General features: G+C 42.6%; 1 protein-coding gene across 2 annotated transcripts; it reads right to left on the bottom strand.

Moving 5' to 3' along the window:
- Positions 1-2,574: 2,574 nt before the first annotated feature.
- STOM (stomatin) lies at positions 2,575-14,722 on the bottom strand. Of its 2 annotated transcripts, none has more exons than XM_048056764.2 (7): positions 14,570-14,722; positions 9,375-9,478; positions 8,402-8,474; positions 7,394-7,476; positions 4,344-4,547; positions 3,688-3,822; positions 2,575-2,967 (listed from the first exon to the last, which is right to left on the bottom strand). In XM_048056764.2, exons 1-7 carry the CDS (start codon positions 14,616-14,618, stop codon positions 2,773-2,775), a joined length of 843 nt encoding a protein of 280 aa, XP_047912721.1. In that variant the 5' UTR covers positions 14,619-14,722; the 3' UTR covers positions 2,575-2,772. The 2 variants fall into 2 exon arrangements, with proteins under 2 accessions (XP_047912721.1, XP_013044179.1); XM_013188725.2 differs by lacking the exon at positions 14,570-14,722 and adding an exon at positions 13,825-13,912.
- Between the last annotated feature and the right edge of the window lie 13 nt (positions 14,723-14,735).

Raw genomic sequence — 14,735 nt, 5'->3', positions numbered from 1 at the left:
TTGGCCGAGTCCCTTGGGAGGCGGTTCTGAAGGGCAGAGGAGTCCAGGAAGGCTGGGCGCTCCTCAAGAAGGAAATCGTGATGGCACAGGAGCGGTCCGTCCCCACGTGCCCAAAGATGAGCCGGCGTGGAAGAAGACCGGCCTGGCTCAACAGAGAGTTGCGGCTGGAGCTTAGCAGAAAAAAGAGGGTTTATAATCTTTGGAGAAAAGGGCGGGCCACTGAGGAGGACTACAAGGATGTAGCGAGGCTGTGCAGGGAGAAAATTAGAAAGGCCAAAGCTCATCTGGAGCTCAATCTGGCTACTGCCGTTAAAGACAACAAAAAATCCTTTTACAAATACATCAACGCGAAACGGAGGACTAGGGAGAATCTCCATCCTTTACTGGATGCGAGGGGAAACCTAGTTACTAAGGATGAGGAAAAGGCTGAGGTGCTTAATGCCGCCTTTGCCTCAGTCTTTAGCGGCAATACCGGTTGTTCTCCGGACACCCAGTGCCCTGAGCTGGTGGAAGGGGATGGGGAGCAGGATGTGGCCTTCGCTATCCATGAGGAAATGGTTGGCGACCTACTACGGAGCTTGGATGTGCGCAAGTCGATGGGGCCGGATGGGATCCACCCAAGGGTACTGAGAGAACTGGCGGAGGAGCTGGCCAAGCCGCTTTCCATCATTTATCGGCAGTCCTGGCTATCGGGGGAGGTCCCGGTTGACTGGCGGCTAGCCAATGTGACGCCCATCTATAAGAAGGGCCGGAGGGCAGACCCGGGGAACTATAGGCCTGTCAGTTTGACCTCAGTGCCGGGGAAGCTCATGGAGCAGATTATCTTGAGGGTCATCACGCGGCACTTGCAGGGCAAGCAGGCGATCAGGCCCAGTCAGCATGGGTTTATGAAAGGCAGGTCCTGCTTGACGAACCTGATCTCCTTCTATGACCAAGTGACGCGCTTGGTGGATGAGGGAAAGGCTGTGGACGTGGTCTACCTTGACCTCAGTAAGGCTTTTGACACCGTTCCCCACAACATTCTCCTCAAGAAACTGGCTGCTCGGGGCTTGGACTGGCGTACGCTTCGCTGGGTTAGAAACTGGCTGGATGGCCGGGCCCAGAGAGTTGTGGTGAATGGAGTCAAATCTGGTTGGAGGCCGGTCACTAGTGGAGTCCCCCAGGGCTCGGTACTGGGGCCGGTCCTCTTTAATACCTTTATTGATGATCTGGATGAGGGCGTCCAGTGCACCCTCAGTAAGTTTGCAGATGACACCAAGCTAAGTGCGTGTGTCGATCTGCTCGAGGGCAGGAAGGCTCTGCAGGAGGATCTGGATAGGCTGGAGCGATGGGCTGAGGTCAACTGCATGAAGTTCAACAAGGCCAAGTGCCGGGTCCTGCACCTGGGCTGCAACAACCCCAAGCAGAGCTACAGGCTGGGAGATGAGTGGCTGGAAAGCTGCCTGGCCGAGAAGGACCTGGGAGTATTGGTGGATAGTCGGCTGAATATGAGCCAGCAGTGTGCTCAGGTGGCCAAGAAGGCCAACGGCATCCTGGCCTGTATAAGAAGCAGTGTGGCCAGCAGGTCGAGGGAAGTGATTGTGCCCCTGTACTCGGCTCTGGTGAGGCCGCACCTCGAGTACTGTGTTCAGTTTTGGGCCCCTCGCTACAGGAAGGACATGGACGTGCTCGAGCGAGTCCAGAGAAGGGCGACCAAGCTTGTGAGGGGTCTGGAGAACAAGTCTTACGAGGAGCGGCTGAGGGAGCTGGGCTTGTTCAGCCTGGAGAAGAGGAGGCTCAGGGCCGACCTCATCGCTCTCTACAGTTACCTGAAAGGAGGCTGTAGAGAGGTGGGGGTTGGTCTATTCTCCCACGTGCCTGGTGACAGGACGAGGGGGAATGGGCTAAAGTTGCGACAGGGGAGTTTTAGGTTGGATGTTAGGAAGTACTTCTTTACCGAAAGGGTTATTAAGCATTGGAACAGGCTGCCCAGGGAGGTGGTGGAGTCACCATCCCTGGAGGTCTTTAAAAGACGTTTAGATGTAGAGCTTAGGGATATGGTTTAGTGGAGTACTTAGTGTTAGGTCGGAGGTTGGACTCGATGATCTTGAGGTCTCTTCCAACCTAGAGAAATCTGTGAATCTGTGAATTTCAGGAACATTGGCTAATAATGGTTTCTCACAAATGGGGGACTACCTTAGCATGAGCCTGATTTTTAGAAGTACCCAGTATTCTCACTCCTATGTCAAATTCTCTTCTTTCTCCTAGTGTAAGCTAGAGAACAAATCCATATGACAACAGTCAAGATGACTTCATCACATATAGCTGCACTCTAAGAGAGTGCAGTTAAAGCTGTTTCACTTCCTTTACAGGACTACAGACCCTTTTATTAAAAGGAATACTTCTCTTTCCAAGTGTTGGATCACCTCCCCATCTTCACCACAAATGGTTTTATATACTTGTTGAAAATAGCATTATAGAATAGATTATAGCATAATATCCTATAACAGATTATAGGATATAGTTTTCTCATCTAGTATAGTATGGATACATGTTTATTTAAGATCACAACCTGCTTTTACTAACTTGGAGAGATTTTCAGTTTCAAGTATTTTTATTGTCCATATTCACAAACATTGCATATGCATTTTATCACACAGTATAACAACAAAAGGGTTCCTCAACAAATCCCCTCTGCTAACATTGCCTTAAGCTGTAACACACAGACAATTCAGTGCTGCAAACATTCACTGTAGCAAAAGAAAAAGAATTCCTTCTTCTCACTGTATCTCTCTAGCCTTTTGCGCTTACGATGCCCTTCAGCATGTCTATGGGCAATGGAAAGATGATGGTGGAGTTCTTTTCTGCAGCAATGGTGGTCAAAGTCTGCAAGTAGCGCAGCTGAAGGGCAGCGGGTGACTCTGTGATAACCATGGATGCCTCTTTCAGGGCCCTGGAAGCATTCATTTCACCCTCAGCTGCAATTACCTGTAAATGGAATTAATTAAATGGAATTAATTCTGACAGAATGATAAACTATAAGTTTGCCAGATGACTTCAGCCTTAAGTCATAAATAAAAGATATCGCTTATCACTTTGATCAAGTGACCTCCCCTTACTGTCTTCTTTCACTGGTTCTGCCTTTTCTCTCCCTTAGATATAAGCTACTTCTGTTTGCCTTCAAGGCCCTGTATGCCTCTTTTCCATTCCATTTACAAAAATTGGCAGTGTTAAGTCCTGAAAATGCAACATGTTGAATTTGTTGTATTTTCAGAAAATCCCTGCTTTTGTGCTTCTTTCAGCACTGCCTCCTAAAAACAGAACGTACTCCTCATACATCTCTCTGAAAAGGGCTTGACAGATGAATAGCGTGGTTCTTTACTGGGGAAATACCTTTTTATTCCCTCATTATTTTTTAAATGTGCTCATTAGGAACAGATATGCGGTCGTGCATTTCTTTACAAGCAAGGCTCTTCTGCATTAGGACAATATATTCTGAGTATTTGTAAAGGACAGCTAGATAGGTGAATAGCACTTTTAACAGGTAAGTTACTGAAGTTATTGGTGCACGTCAGTGCTCAAAGTTGTTCTGTTTAAGATGTGGTCTCGGAGTGTAGTAAAGAATTGGAATAACATTAAGTTATTTATGAAGGAAAAAGATACATATATATATAAAATAAATCCAAGCCCGCATATTGATGTTATTACCTTAGCTCTTGCCTCCCGGGCAGCTTCTGCTTCTGCAGCCATTGCTCTCTGCAGCTGTACAGGTAATTTCACATCCTTGATCTCCACACGTTCCACCTTAATGCCCCAATCATTTGTTGCGTCATCAAGCGTAACCTATTTAAAGTATGACAATTAACTTAAGCCATCTACCTGGCTGCAAACAAATGTCCAAATTTGAAGAAAGACTATCAAGCCAAATGAACTGTATGAGAATTCCTAGACTGTCTATTTAATGATTTTAGTATTTATGGTATGCTTTGATAACTGTAAAAGCACAACTGTTCTAAACAACTACTTAAAGCAGAGCTTTATGAAAGGAATTGAAAAAGCTTTACGAAAGGAAGTCTGTGGTGTAATTTCCTTCAACAGCAGAGTATAACAATCCAGAAAACGCTTCCTCTCATGAATTCCTCATTCCCATTTATTAGCCCCACTGGTCCATTATTCTTGTACTCACTCATTTCTATTAGACTGAATGCCATCCCAATAGTTGTTGATAGGGTTTTGCCTAAAGCTCCAAATCAAAACTTGGCTTATCACTTACAAGGTAAAAAAAAATCCCGACATGTAAGTTATCCATGGGATTACTGCATAACTGATTGCGTAATGGATTGCTTAGATAAAGTTGCTCATACCTGCATGCTGTGTGCAATTTCTTCACGATCAGAGAGAATCTGAGAGAGGTTTTTGGTCCCCAGAACATTCCTCAAGGTAGTCTGTGCTAAAAGACGCGTGGCTGAGCCAGCATTTGTGACATTTGCTACAGCAAGGGTAGCGTTCTGAACTCTGTAATAAACCACTCCATCTACACTAACTGTCACAGAGTCCTTGGTCAAGATCTAAAAAGCAATGGGAGAAGCATATAATAATTAAGCATATACTTATTGAACATAATGATAATTACAGATTTGTTTTACTGGGTAAATGCCTACTTTTTTCCAGGGTAAAGCAATTATCATAAAACCCATAGGTCTTATACATGTATGGTACATATAAACATGTCTACATACCGAGGCACAAACCTTCCCGCATAGCTCTGTCAAGCTAAGACTAAATATGGTAATGGAACACTCCTCACTGAAAAATGAATTCCATTAATTTTGCCCTTATGTTTTTTCAAACTCAATTGTTCAAACTCAGAGGGATTTGCAACTCATAAGAAACAAACAAACAAAAAATCCAGGAATAATTTGCATCAGAACACACATGCTTTTACCTGGGCAATTTTAACCTGTTACGCTGAAACTAACAATGTATCATATCCAGGTAGCAAAAAAAAAAAATAAAAAATATATATATATATATATATAAAAGTAAATAAAAACCACAACCAAAAACCACCCCATTTCAGTGAGGCTTATAATACCAAGTGTATAAAAGTGGCAGATTGTAGAGGAACACAAGAGGTATGCATAATGTAGGACCACGCTAACAGGCTCCAAGAACATTAGCAATCCAAAAGTTATTTTGTTTAAATGCAGAGAGAGAAATATTGGACCATTTCATTCAAAAAGTGTTCAAGCACTCTAGTTAAGACCACACCCTAGAAACATTTTTGAGAGGGGCTCATTTTATGTTTCTGTACAGGGAACAATAGGCCAGTAAGTATCATTCCAAATATAGGATATATGAGATTTTTACCTGTATTTAACTTCAGTCACAAGACTGAAGATTTAGCAGGCGCATTTGTGCAGGTGTGTCAGCTTATAAAACAAGGGCAAAACAGGCAACCTGTTTAAAAAGTAGGTGAGGGAAGAGGAAGTGTATTCTGAAGTGTATTCTGTATACTTCTGAAGGAAGAGCACAAATGAGAGTTTCCCGTTCTACAGGTGTGACCGCAGCTGAAGGCAATTCAGTGATTATTCCACAGGGACAGCCAATGACAGAGACTCTAACACCGCAGTGACCCTGTAAGTTAGTTTATTGAATCGCAAAAGCTTTGTAAATGAAAGATGTCAGTGTATCACACAGCCCAGGGAAACAAAGGGCCACACCCATGAGATATTTTAGAAAACACTGTAAGGTTTGACTGAATTATGTCTAGCTACTTACAACGTTGTTTTTGCCTGCCCAAAAGCAATACATTTCAGCTGCATAGCTGTCAGCCTTAGTTCTATATTTCATCAGAAACGTTTTTATCTAGCAGTTCATTTCCCTTCTTGGAGGTGCTTCTGATTGAAATGCCACCTTATATTACTAAATGATAAGTGGTGATATGTGGTGATTTCTAGACAAGTTGTAGAGAAAAATCAAACTTGTGAATATTCTCAGAGCTAGATTCAAGTGATTTACTGAATTTAGCACCTGTATGTTAAACAAAAGATGTACATGCACAGATAAAGACAGATATTACTGACAGTTTAAAAGAGGGTACGTGATAAAGAAGCTATTGTTAATATTAATTATATTTTAGAGTTTAGTTAGAAAGATACTGAAATAATGCACATGGCCATGAGAAGAGGTGTTCTAATTCCATGTTAGAAGATTAGGATCTTGTTATTTGACAAGAGAGGGGGGAGTGCGATACTTAACCTTCAAGAGTTACCAGTTTTGTGCTTCCACAATCTATGTTAGCAGGCTTTTCATAATAGCATGTGAAAACAAAGAATGAGTAGCGTGGACAGAAATCATGTACAAATAAAAATATATTTTTGCTTTCACCTACTGAAAACAAGCAAACCTGAACCCCAAGCATAATTTAATCAAGTCAAAAGAAAAAACGTAGAACTTCACTAATGGTACATCTGCAGCTGCAAGCACATTATGCCTGCCATTGATTAGGTTTCTACCAATTACCCTTTCGAGTATGCTATGACAGCTGCCATCTGTCTAAATCTACAACTAATGATGAGAAATAAACTGGCTGGCAAACACGACAGGAAACAGATGCACCAGACAGGTTGCGTCAAGTATCTTTGTCTTGCAAAACATACCAGATACATAGAGGATACAGTTATAACAGAAACATACAATTGTTCAATGACATTTTTAGAAGGCTAGTTTTTTGTTCTTTTGCTATCTGTTGGCATCACTTAGTTCAGCTAGCTCGCTGCTATTCAGAGATCCTGCTATGAGATTAAGATGTCCAAGTAACAACAGACAAGAAATTACGAGAAACTTTTTGTACTTTAAAGCCTCCAAACTGGAAGATACCAGATGACATTAGGTGTAGTACACCTTCATATGTTCCTGTATGTAGCAGGACACAGAAGCAGCGCATACACAAAACCCATGTAAGAGAGTGGACCATCACCTTAAGTTTCTATTATTAGCTTTTGGCAATAATTTCATGCCATTATTTTAGCTACTTCATACAACTAGATTAATTGGCAAAGAAAAGATCACTGCTTCTTTTGGAAGTCATTCAGATTGCGCAGAAATGACTAGAGAATGCTGCGTGAAGTCTGTTAGTCCTGATTCTAAACCTCTCCCATTCTAGCTCTTAGGCAGTATTAAGTTATCTTATTTGCTCCTTAGAGGACAGCATAATTTGTTTTCTTTCAGGGATCTTCTCTCATGGCCTTTAGTAATACCACTTAACACGTATTCTTTGCAATACATTTTCCTTGTACAAAATAGAAGCAAGAAATCTACATGAAAACTACATGCTACCCAATACTGAGCGGAGGAAAGGAAAAACAAAGGAAAAACATTTTAGCAGGTACAAAGGCAATTGCAAACATACCTCTTGGGGTGGAATATCAAAAGAGACGGTCCTCATATCGACTTTGATGAAGCTGTCTGTGCAGGGCAGGACAAAAAACATACCTGTACAACAAGATCCATTGGACAGGATGCAAAAATGGGTCATTAAAATAGATGGCACTAGCTACAGAAATAAGCTTCAGTCCAGTCACTGTAGCTGTATAGCCCTCTTCATAACGAGCTCAGCAGCATGTTCACTAGTGGCTTTCATGCCAGGATAAGATTTTAAGAAAAATATGCTGAGAAGCTTTAATTTATTCAGCTCTAACTTATTTAAAGAGCTTTAACATTTTGAAAAAGAAAAGCAATAACAAAACCCCCCCAAACCAACCCAACCCAAAAACTAAACAAAAAACAACAGACCTGTTAAGAGCTACTTTTCAAACCTTGTCCCACATAGTTACTTGTGGGGCCTAATTCTGGCAGGTAGAAACTATCAACCTCCTTTTGTTCTGGTGGATCACTATTTCTTCAACATTACAGCACTATGAAAATATCCCAAAATCTAGATTAAAATGAAGGAAGAAGTTATTGCCCCTTTCAATCACTTTGAGCATCAGGAGCAATAGCTGAAAAACAAATTCTTTCTCATGATAATTTCTAATACACATAGAAAACTTTTCAAAATTAACATATAGTTTAATTGCTTCTATTTCTTTTGAAGAATGCTATGGCTTTCAAACCATTTGGGCTTTAACTGAAATGCAAAACTTTTGTTTTTAAGATGGCACACTTGATGCTATTATTCCTCACTTGATATTCTGTGGTTTTAATTCTACTTGAAGGCCATGCATTAACTAAGGAGATCTGGGTAAGGTTCACAGATAATTAATTAACTACCTTCCCTGTATAAATATCCGATCTTGTCACTGAAGTTACAAAATGCTTGAGAAACCCATTCACCAGTCTAACTCCATGTCTCCAGACAGCTATTATTTTGCCAATGACTCAATTAGAACAAATATTAAGAACGCTCTCCAGGACATACCCGGTCCCTTTGCTCCGCCTTTTAAGATGCGTCCAAGTCTGAAGATGATGGCTCGCTCATATTCCTTTACAACCTGTAATAAATAGTTGGATGTCATGCAGGAGTTTCCAGAAGCCGTATCATGGATTACAAACCAAATATACACCAGCCTAAGACAGTCTTAAGTCTCTTATCTAATATGCATCACATTTCATTTCTATACTGGGTGCTTTTGAGAGTTTTAGCCTAACCCTTACTTTCAAAAAGCAAACAGAAAAAGGAACAATAAGAAAAATATTCCAGAAGAAATATTCTTCAGACTATAGCACCATCTGTCAATAGCAGAAGCAACAACACTTCATGTGGGCAAGACCAAGCACTGAAAGCAGCCATCAGGAATATCCTGGCAACAGGAAAACAAAGCACAGTAGATGTGACCCAGCAGAGATTGTCCAATTCTAATTCTGATGGGGTATTTTGGGGAAAACAAAGCAGGAGTTATTCCCTCAGGTCTGGAAACATCAAGCTCGAGGTGATCACAATGACACATTCTCTAAGAATCTGTCACGTACACCCATGCATATATATGCACATATTTATATACTTCATATGTACACACACACACATATATAGACATCTTAAAACTAAAAAACAACAAAAAAACAAGAAAACAACAAACAAACAAACAAAAAACAACCCTCCAAGAGTAATTATGAGTTCTTACAAATTATTCTGATATCCCAACTAGCTTATATACAAATGACAACTGGGTAGACATAGTAAAGATGCCCGTGCAAAAATCATTTTGACTAAGCGCTGTAATAGCACTTTTTGATTTGAAGATTAACAAACAGAAATGTTTCTGCTATAGTCCAAGACAGAATAGATTCATTTATTTTTAAAATAAATAAATATAATAGTGAACAATAATAACCACTGGGAAGCAACTGTATTGCTTGAAGTTTTAATCCAACTTAGCAGTGGAAAATTTTACCTTGATGCACATCCAGATCGATATGGGAAATGTAACAAGGGTGAAAATATAAGAAATGATCACCAGAATCCATCCACACACACCAAGGCCAGCATTGGAGTCATCTGGAAGAAAAGAGCAGAAATTTTCAGAGTTTTAAAACAAAGAGTGCTTGCTAAGGAGAGCACCTACGCTGGGATATTTACTTTGAACAGTCCTTGAAGTAAGTCACTGCTAACACTACTCCTATGGCCAAACTCATTAGTTTTAGATCAAGTCAAATTAAAAGCCAAATTCTGCTTTCATTTGCACTGCTCTCAAGTCGCGCAAGGTAGCAGAAGGCAGGATGCGGTTCAAGTCACATTTATGCAGAATTAAGTATGCACTTTCACACCCACACCTGGAGCTAACAGATATCAATACAGGCTCTCAAATGCTTCCTTCTTCCTCAGCATTCTCTAGCAGAATGACATACAGGCAGCAGTAGAAATCCTGTTCCTTTAGCAGCTAAAGAAGTCAGAGCAACACTTGCTTCATAATAAGTGAGCTTAAAATACCCTGTGGCCCAACAGGACATTTAAAATTTGGTTTATATTCCAATTGCCATAGATGCAGATCTGAGAAAACCTGCATTCTCAGTATTGCTTGATCTAGGAAGTAGGATAAGAGGTAGTGAAAGACTACCTGAACGTGAAATAAGGTCTCTGTAAAACATTTCTTGTCCAAAGACTCCTATTGCTTAGAAAATAGGCATGCTGGTGCTCTGTCGTGAATGACACCAACTGAAGGTACTTCTAGAAGCACCAAAGAACAAGAGCTAGTGGTATCAAATACTATACAGCTAAAAAAAGCAACATGCCATGACTTGTTGTCAAGCATTCATGAAGCTATAGGAAGTTTCCCTTCCTGCCAGTTAAGACTCCTAACAGGCTGCCAGGAGCCCACTGCCAAGGGGCGACATCCCAGGGTGAAACACGCAACGCTCACATTCCTGCTACGCAGATACTGACATCCATCGCTCTCACCCCAGCTGCTAAAAAGCCAAAGGTACACTGCCAAGAAATACCTGCAAAGCTCAGAAACACACAGTTCACATTTAGATGAAAGAAAGTTGCTTTGGGGTCACTCTTCCCAATTTTGCTGAACTGTAAATACACCTTTACAGTGCTGCAGGTCCGTGATCATTATCCTAACTTGATCAACACCACAGAAGGTGTGGAGTCGTTATCTACTGCACTGCATTCAGCGGCTTGCTTAGCACAAAAATTGCATTAAAGAATCTGCAAGTTTCTGTTTAGTTCTACCTGGAATTATACAATAAATTCTGCCCTGTACTCACCAGAAACAATTAAAATTCAATTTCTCCAACAAAACTTGCCAACGGTAAGAAATAAGTCAGTCTCCAAGTCTCTACCCTAACAGTTATTCTGGGCAGAACCCATTTTGTTATAAAGCAAGATCTTGACTTTGAAAAATTCTAACAATTCCAGTTACAGGCATAAGCACTTTGTGGTGCCCACAATTGAATTCAGCCTTGGATAAAGAGGGAAGTGAGACAGATGAGTCATAAGATAACCCTGAAAGCAAAGAATAGCGTATGCTTTGCAAATTCAGATCCACAACATTTGACTGAAGTTACAGAAGTCATCAAAATAACTGGGAACCGATATCAAAGTTTCCATTCCTCTTTTCCGCAGATTGTGCGCCCTTCTGCCATTGAGCCCTTCAAGTAAGCCAGAATATGGAAGTGGTGAAGAGTAACTTTTGTCTCACGTGGTATCTTCAACTCGACGAAGTTACTCAGACCTGAAGGCCACAGGTATCTTATCTCTAATTCGTATCCCTTTCACATGTCAGTGTAATAACCCTCAAGGAGGCATGTCATATTGTGTGTGGAAAGTTACCTAAAGATACTGCCCTGCAATTTCCTGTTACGGAATGGAAATGCCAGATTAGAGGAGTCATTTCCAGGTCTTCTGAGAAAGCCACAGCAATGCATTACCTGGGTTACTTCACCGCGATACGTATTGTATAGGTAGCTGTCAGCATTAAGCAACGTCTGAAAACTCACTACTGAAGGGAAAATTACCTCTAACTTTGCAACAAGGTATTAGCTAACCTAAAACCATAAAAAAAGTCCACATTGATTAAGGAAGAAAAGTTTCCCTCTCTCTTTCATTTACTAACTTGCATAAACCTAAAGGAGCTGAGGATCCTGCTTCAGTTCTACTCTACAGCTTAACATCAAAGCTTCACCACACCAATTATCTGCTCTTACTTGAACCACACAGTTAAAAAAAGTATTTGTACATTTGCTTCCCTGATGCACCCAAAGGTGGAAGTTACAATTCAAATACTGTACAATTTCAAGATCTCAAGTAAGCACATTTTATTGAGCAAAAATAATTGTCCAATCAGCCGTTATATTTCACAACATGTGAAACGCTGTCTCATGAAAAACTGCATGAAATACAGGAAGCATGTTTGGAATCTATGCAATGAGCTTATTATTGCCATTTTTGAACATCTCATGCGTGGGATCTGGATAACTTCAGCAACTGGCCACTTGTCGGACACTCTCAGTCAGACCCATCGACACAGCACTCTACCTAGCAGCAAGTTCAACAGCACCGAAATGAGACTGACAGACGGTGCAGGTGGAACGCACAGCCTCAGCTGCATCTCTTGCGCATGATACGTATCCCTGATCACCCAACCTGCTGAAAAAAAAGAAAGATTTTGCACAACGCAAAGTGCTGGCTTACAGCAGACTTCCTCCCAGCCCTCCTTCGCTTTTTGCTTTCACCCATTCCATACAGGCACCCTTCAGTGGAGATAAAATGTGTCTTTGTTTTGGCAGGCAGTGACAAGGAACAGCTCGGGGAGCTGCTCTTTTCATAAAATGCCTGTAAAACAACTACAGAACTACTGAAGACAGACTTGCAGTGTATTTTGTGATCCCGAGGCAAAGCAACAATAAAAAGGCCTGTCTAATTTCTTAGCTGCATCTGTAGAATTCAAGATCAGCTAAAGAGAGCCAGAATGAGAAATAAGGAAAATTGGTTTTGTAGTGAGAGTTCTGCTTGGGAACGCTAGAAAACTGGGTTCTGCTTCTTGACACACTCCCTATGTGAGATTTCTGATACTGTTATATGATTAAACTCATAAAGGGGAGATACAATTTACTCCTTCCAAGGGGAAAAAAAAAAAGAAAAAAGAAAAAACCACATTATTCAACATCACAAAGTCCTTTTTTTTTTTTTAACTTCCAGTGACTCTAGCTTCTCAACTTGTCTTCTTTCCTGCTTGATTCTCCCAAGTGCTGAGCACTATCATATGCCCCACAGCTTCACTTCAAATGTTATCCACTTCTTCCAGACTCTAACAATAGTCTTGCTCTTTTGCTATCAAGATACTCAAAACTCAGACCTGAATTTAATCAAAGAATCTTATTTGTGGACAGTCTGCAATAAATTATGTATATCTTTAAGAAATAAACCACAAGGTAAAAAAAAAAAAGAAAAATATTTTAATTGAATTAGCCTTGGACCCCTTTAAGGCTGACTGGAACAGTTACTGCTGCTGTAACCAGGAATCATCACTTAGCTCATCAAACAGTATTAGCAATTTATAACAAACAATTAGTGCCAGGAACTGAGATGAAAGGGCGAAGTTCTACTACTACTGCTTTAGGTGTGGCATGCCCTTCACTGGAGATCTATTCTCTTCTGCAGAAACTGAACACACACAAACTGAACAAAGGCATCCCTGTCCAATCGCAAGAATGTGTACGACTGGGTTGCCCGGGGAGGTGGTGGAGTCACCGTCCCCGGGGTGTTCAAGGGAAGGTTGGACCTGTTGCTTAGGGACGTGGTCTAGTGGGTGATAGCGGGGTAGGGGGACTGTTGGACCTGAGGTCTTTTCCAACCTTAATGATTGTACGACTTCCAGATACTGTGGTGGGAAAGGACCTTCCTCCGCAGCCGTACAAACACGCCACCAGACTTACAACAGAACGCACGCAGGAAATGAACTGGACTGAACACAGGGCTTGTAGCGCCAGATGGGCACTTCCACTTTCACGCTGCTACTCTGAAATCCAGGGCAATATGAGAATGACTCAGTACTGTTATTACGTGACGGTTATTCCAAGGTTTGCTAATTAGCAAACAGTGACTGCTACTTTCAATGAGAACTAAGCAGGTTTTTTTCAGAGCATTTAAAAGCTTTTCACAAGGAAAACAGCCAAAATCATTATGTCTCATTAACTGAAATTACGTCTATTGCCTACTTGCTCTGTAGATACTTTATCATGACAAAAATAATTGCTGGCCAGCCTTAGCCTCCAGAACAACACAGCACACCACAGCGCCACAGAAGAAACACCAGTAGCAAGGCAAGGAAGGGCTGGCAGAGCCCACATGAGGCTAGGGTCAGAGCAACCGCTGTTTGGTATTAATAACCAACATACCTACGGAATGAAATGCAAGTCCTCTGCACGGATACGAGAACAAAACGTGTGCCATCAGGCACCGGGCCCACATAGATCTACGGTTATTTATACAACAACGCGGACTGGCTAGCCAAAGCCGTTGTACGTAGGGGGATCTCACACATGTGCTTCCTTCTCTAGTTGCAGCTGACAAAAGTTAAACTAATTCACCACTCTTCAGCAGTCTGCTCGTGAACACCACGAAAATAACAGGAAAACGCTCCAGCTTTCGGTGAGAGAAACCACCAGTTGCATAATTTGAGCGCAACACCTGCGAGACAACATCATTTAGCACACCGACACCTGACCGTGCCATAAAAACGCTACTGTTTGGGGTTTTTTTTGCTTCCCTGAAGCGCAAGTTCAGTGCAGTGCAGAGGGTTTACTGACGGTGTAAACAGGCCGTCCCCAGGCCCTCTGGGGCTCCTCGGGGACCGCGGCTGCCGGCTCCGCTCCCGTGTGCCCGCTCCGCTTCGTGCCTCGGCGACCCGAGCCCCGCTGAGGGGAGCCGGGAGGGGGCTGCGGGAGGCCGCGGGGCCGCCCGGGCTGAGGGGAGCGGGGGCTGCCCCGGGGCGGCGAGGCTCTTCTGAGCCGCTAACTTCGGCCTGCGAACTTCGCTCAGCGACAAACGGGGGGGAAAAAAAAAGTAAAATCATAATAAAAAAATCGAAGCAGAAAACCGAAAGGGGGCCGCGCTCCCCTACCGCCGCCGCCCCGCAGTTACCTCGATGCCGCGGCGCCTTGGGCACCGACCCCATCTCGCAGTCCGCCATGGCCGTTGCCGCCTCCCCTCAGCCGCTGGCCCGGGCACCCCCGGTCCCGTCCCGCCCCGTCCCGCCCTGTCCCGGGGGTGGCCGCCACCTGGGTGGGGCCGCGGCGCGTTCGATGGC

The sequence above is a fragment of the Anser cygnoides genome, chromosome 20, assembly GCF_040182565.1.
Source record: "Anser cygnoides isolate HZ-2024a breed goose chromosome 20, Taihu_goose_T2T_genome, whole genome shotgun sequence".
NCBI lineage: Eukaryota > Metazoa > Chordata > Aves > Anseriformes > Anatidae > Anser > Anser cygnoides.
Note: the sequence above shows the minus strand (reverse complement) of the source record. Positions and strands in the feature narration are given on the sequence as shown.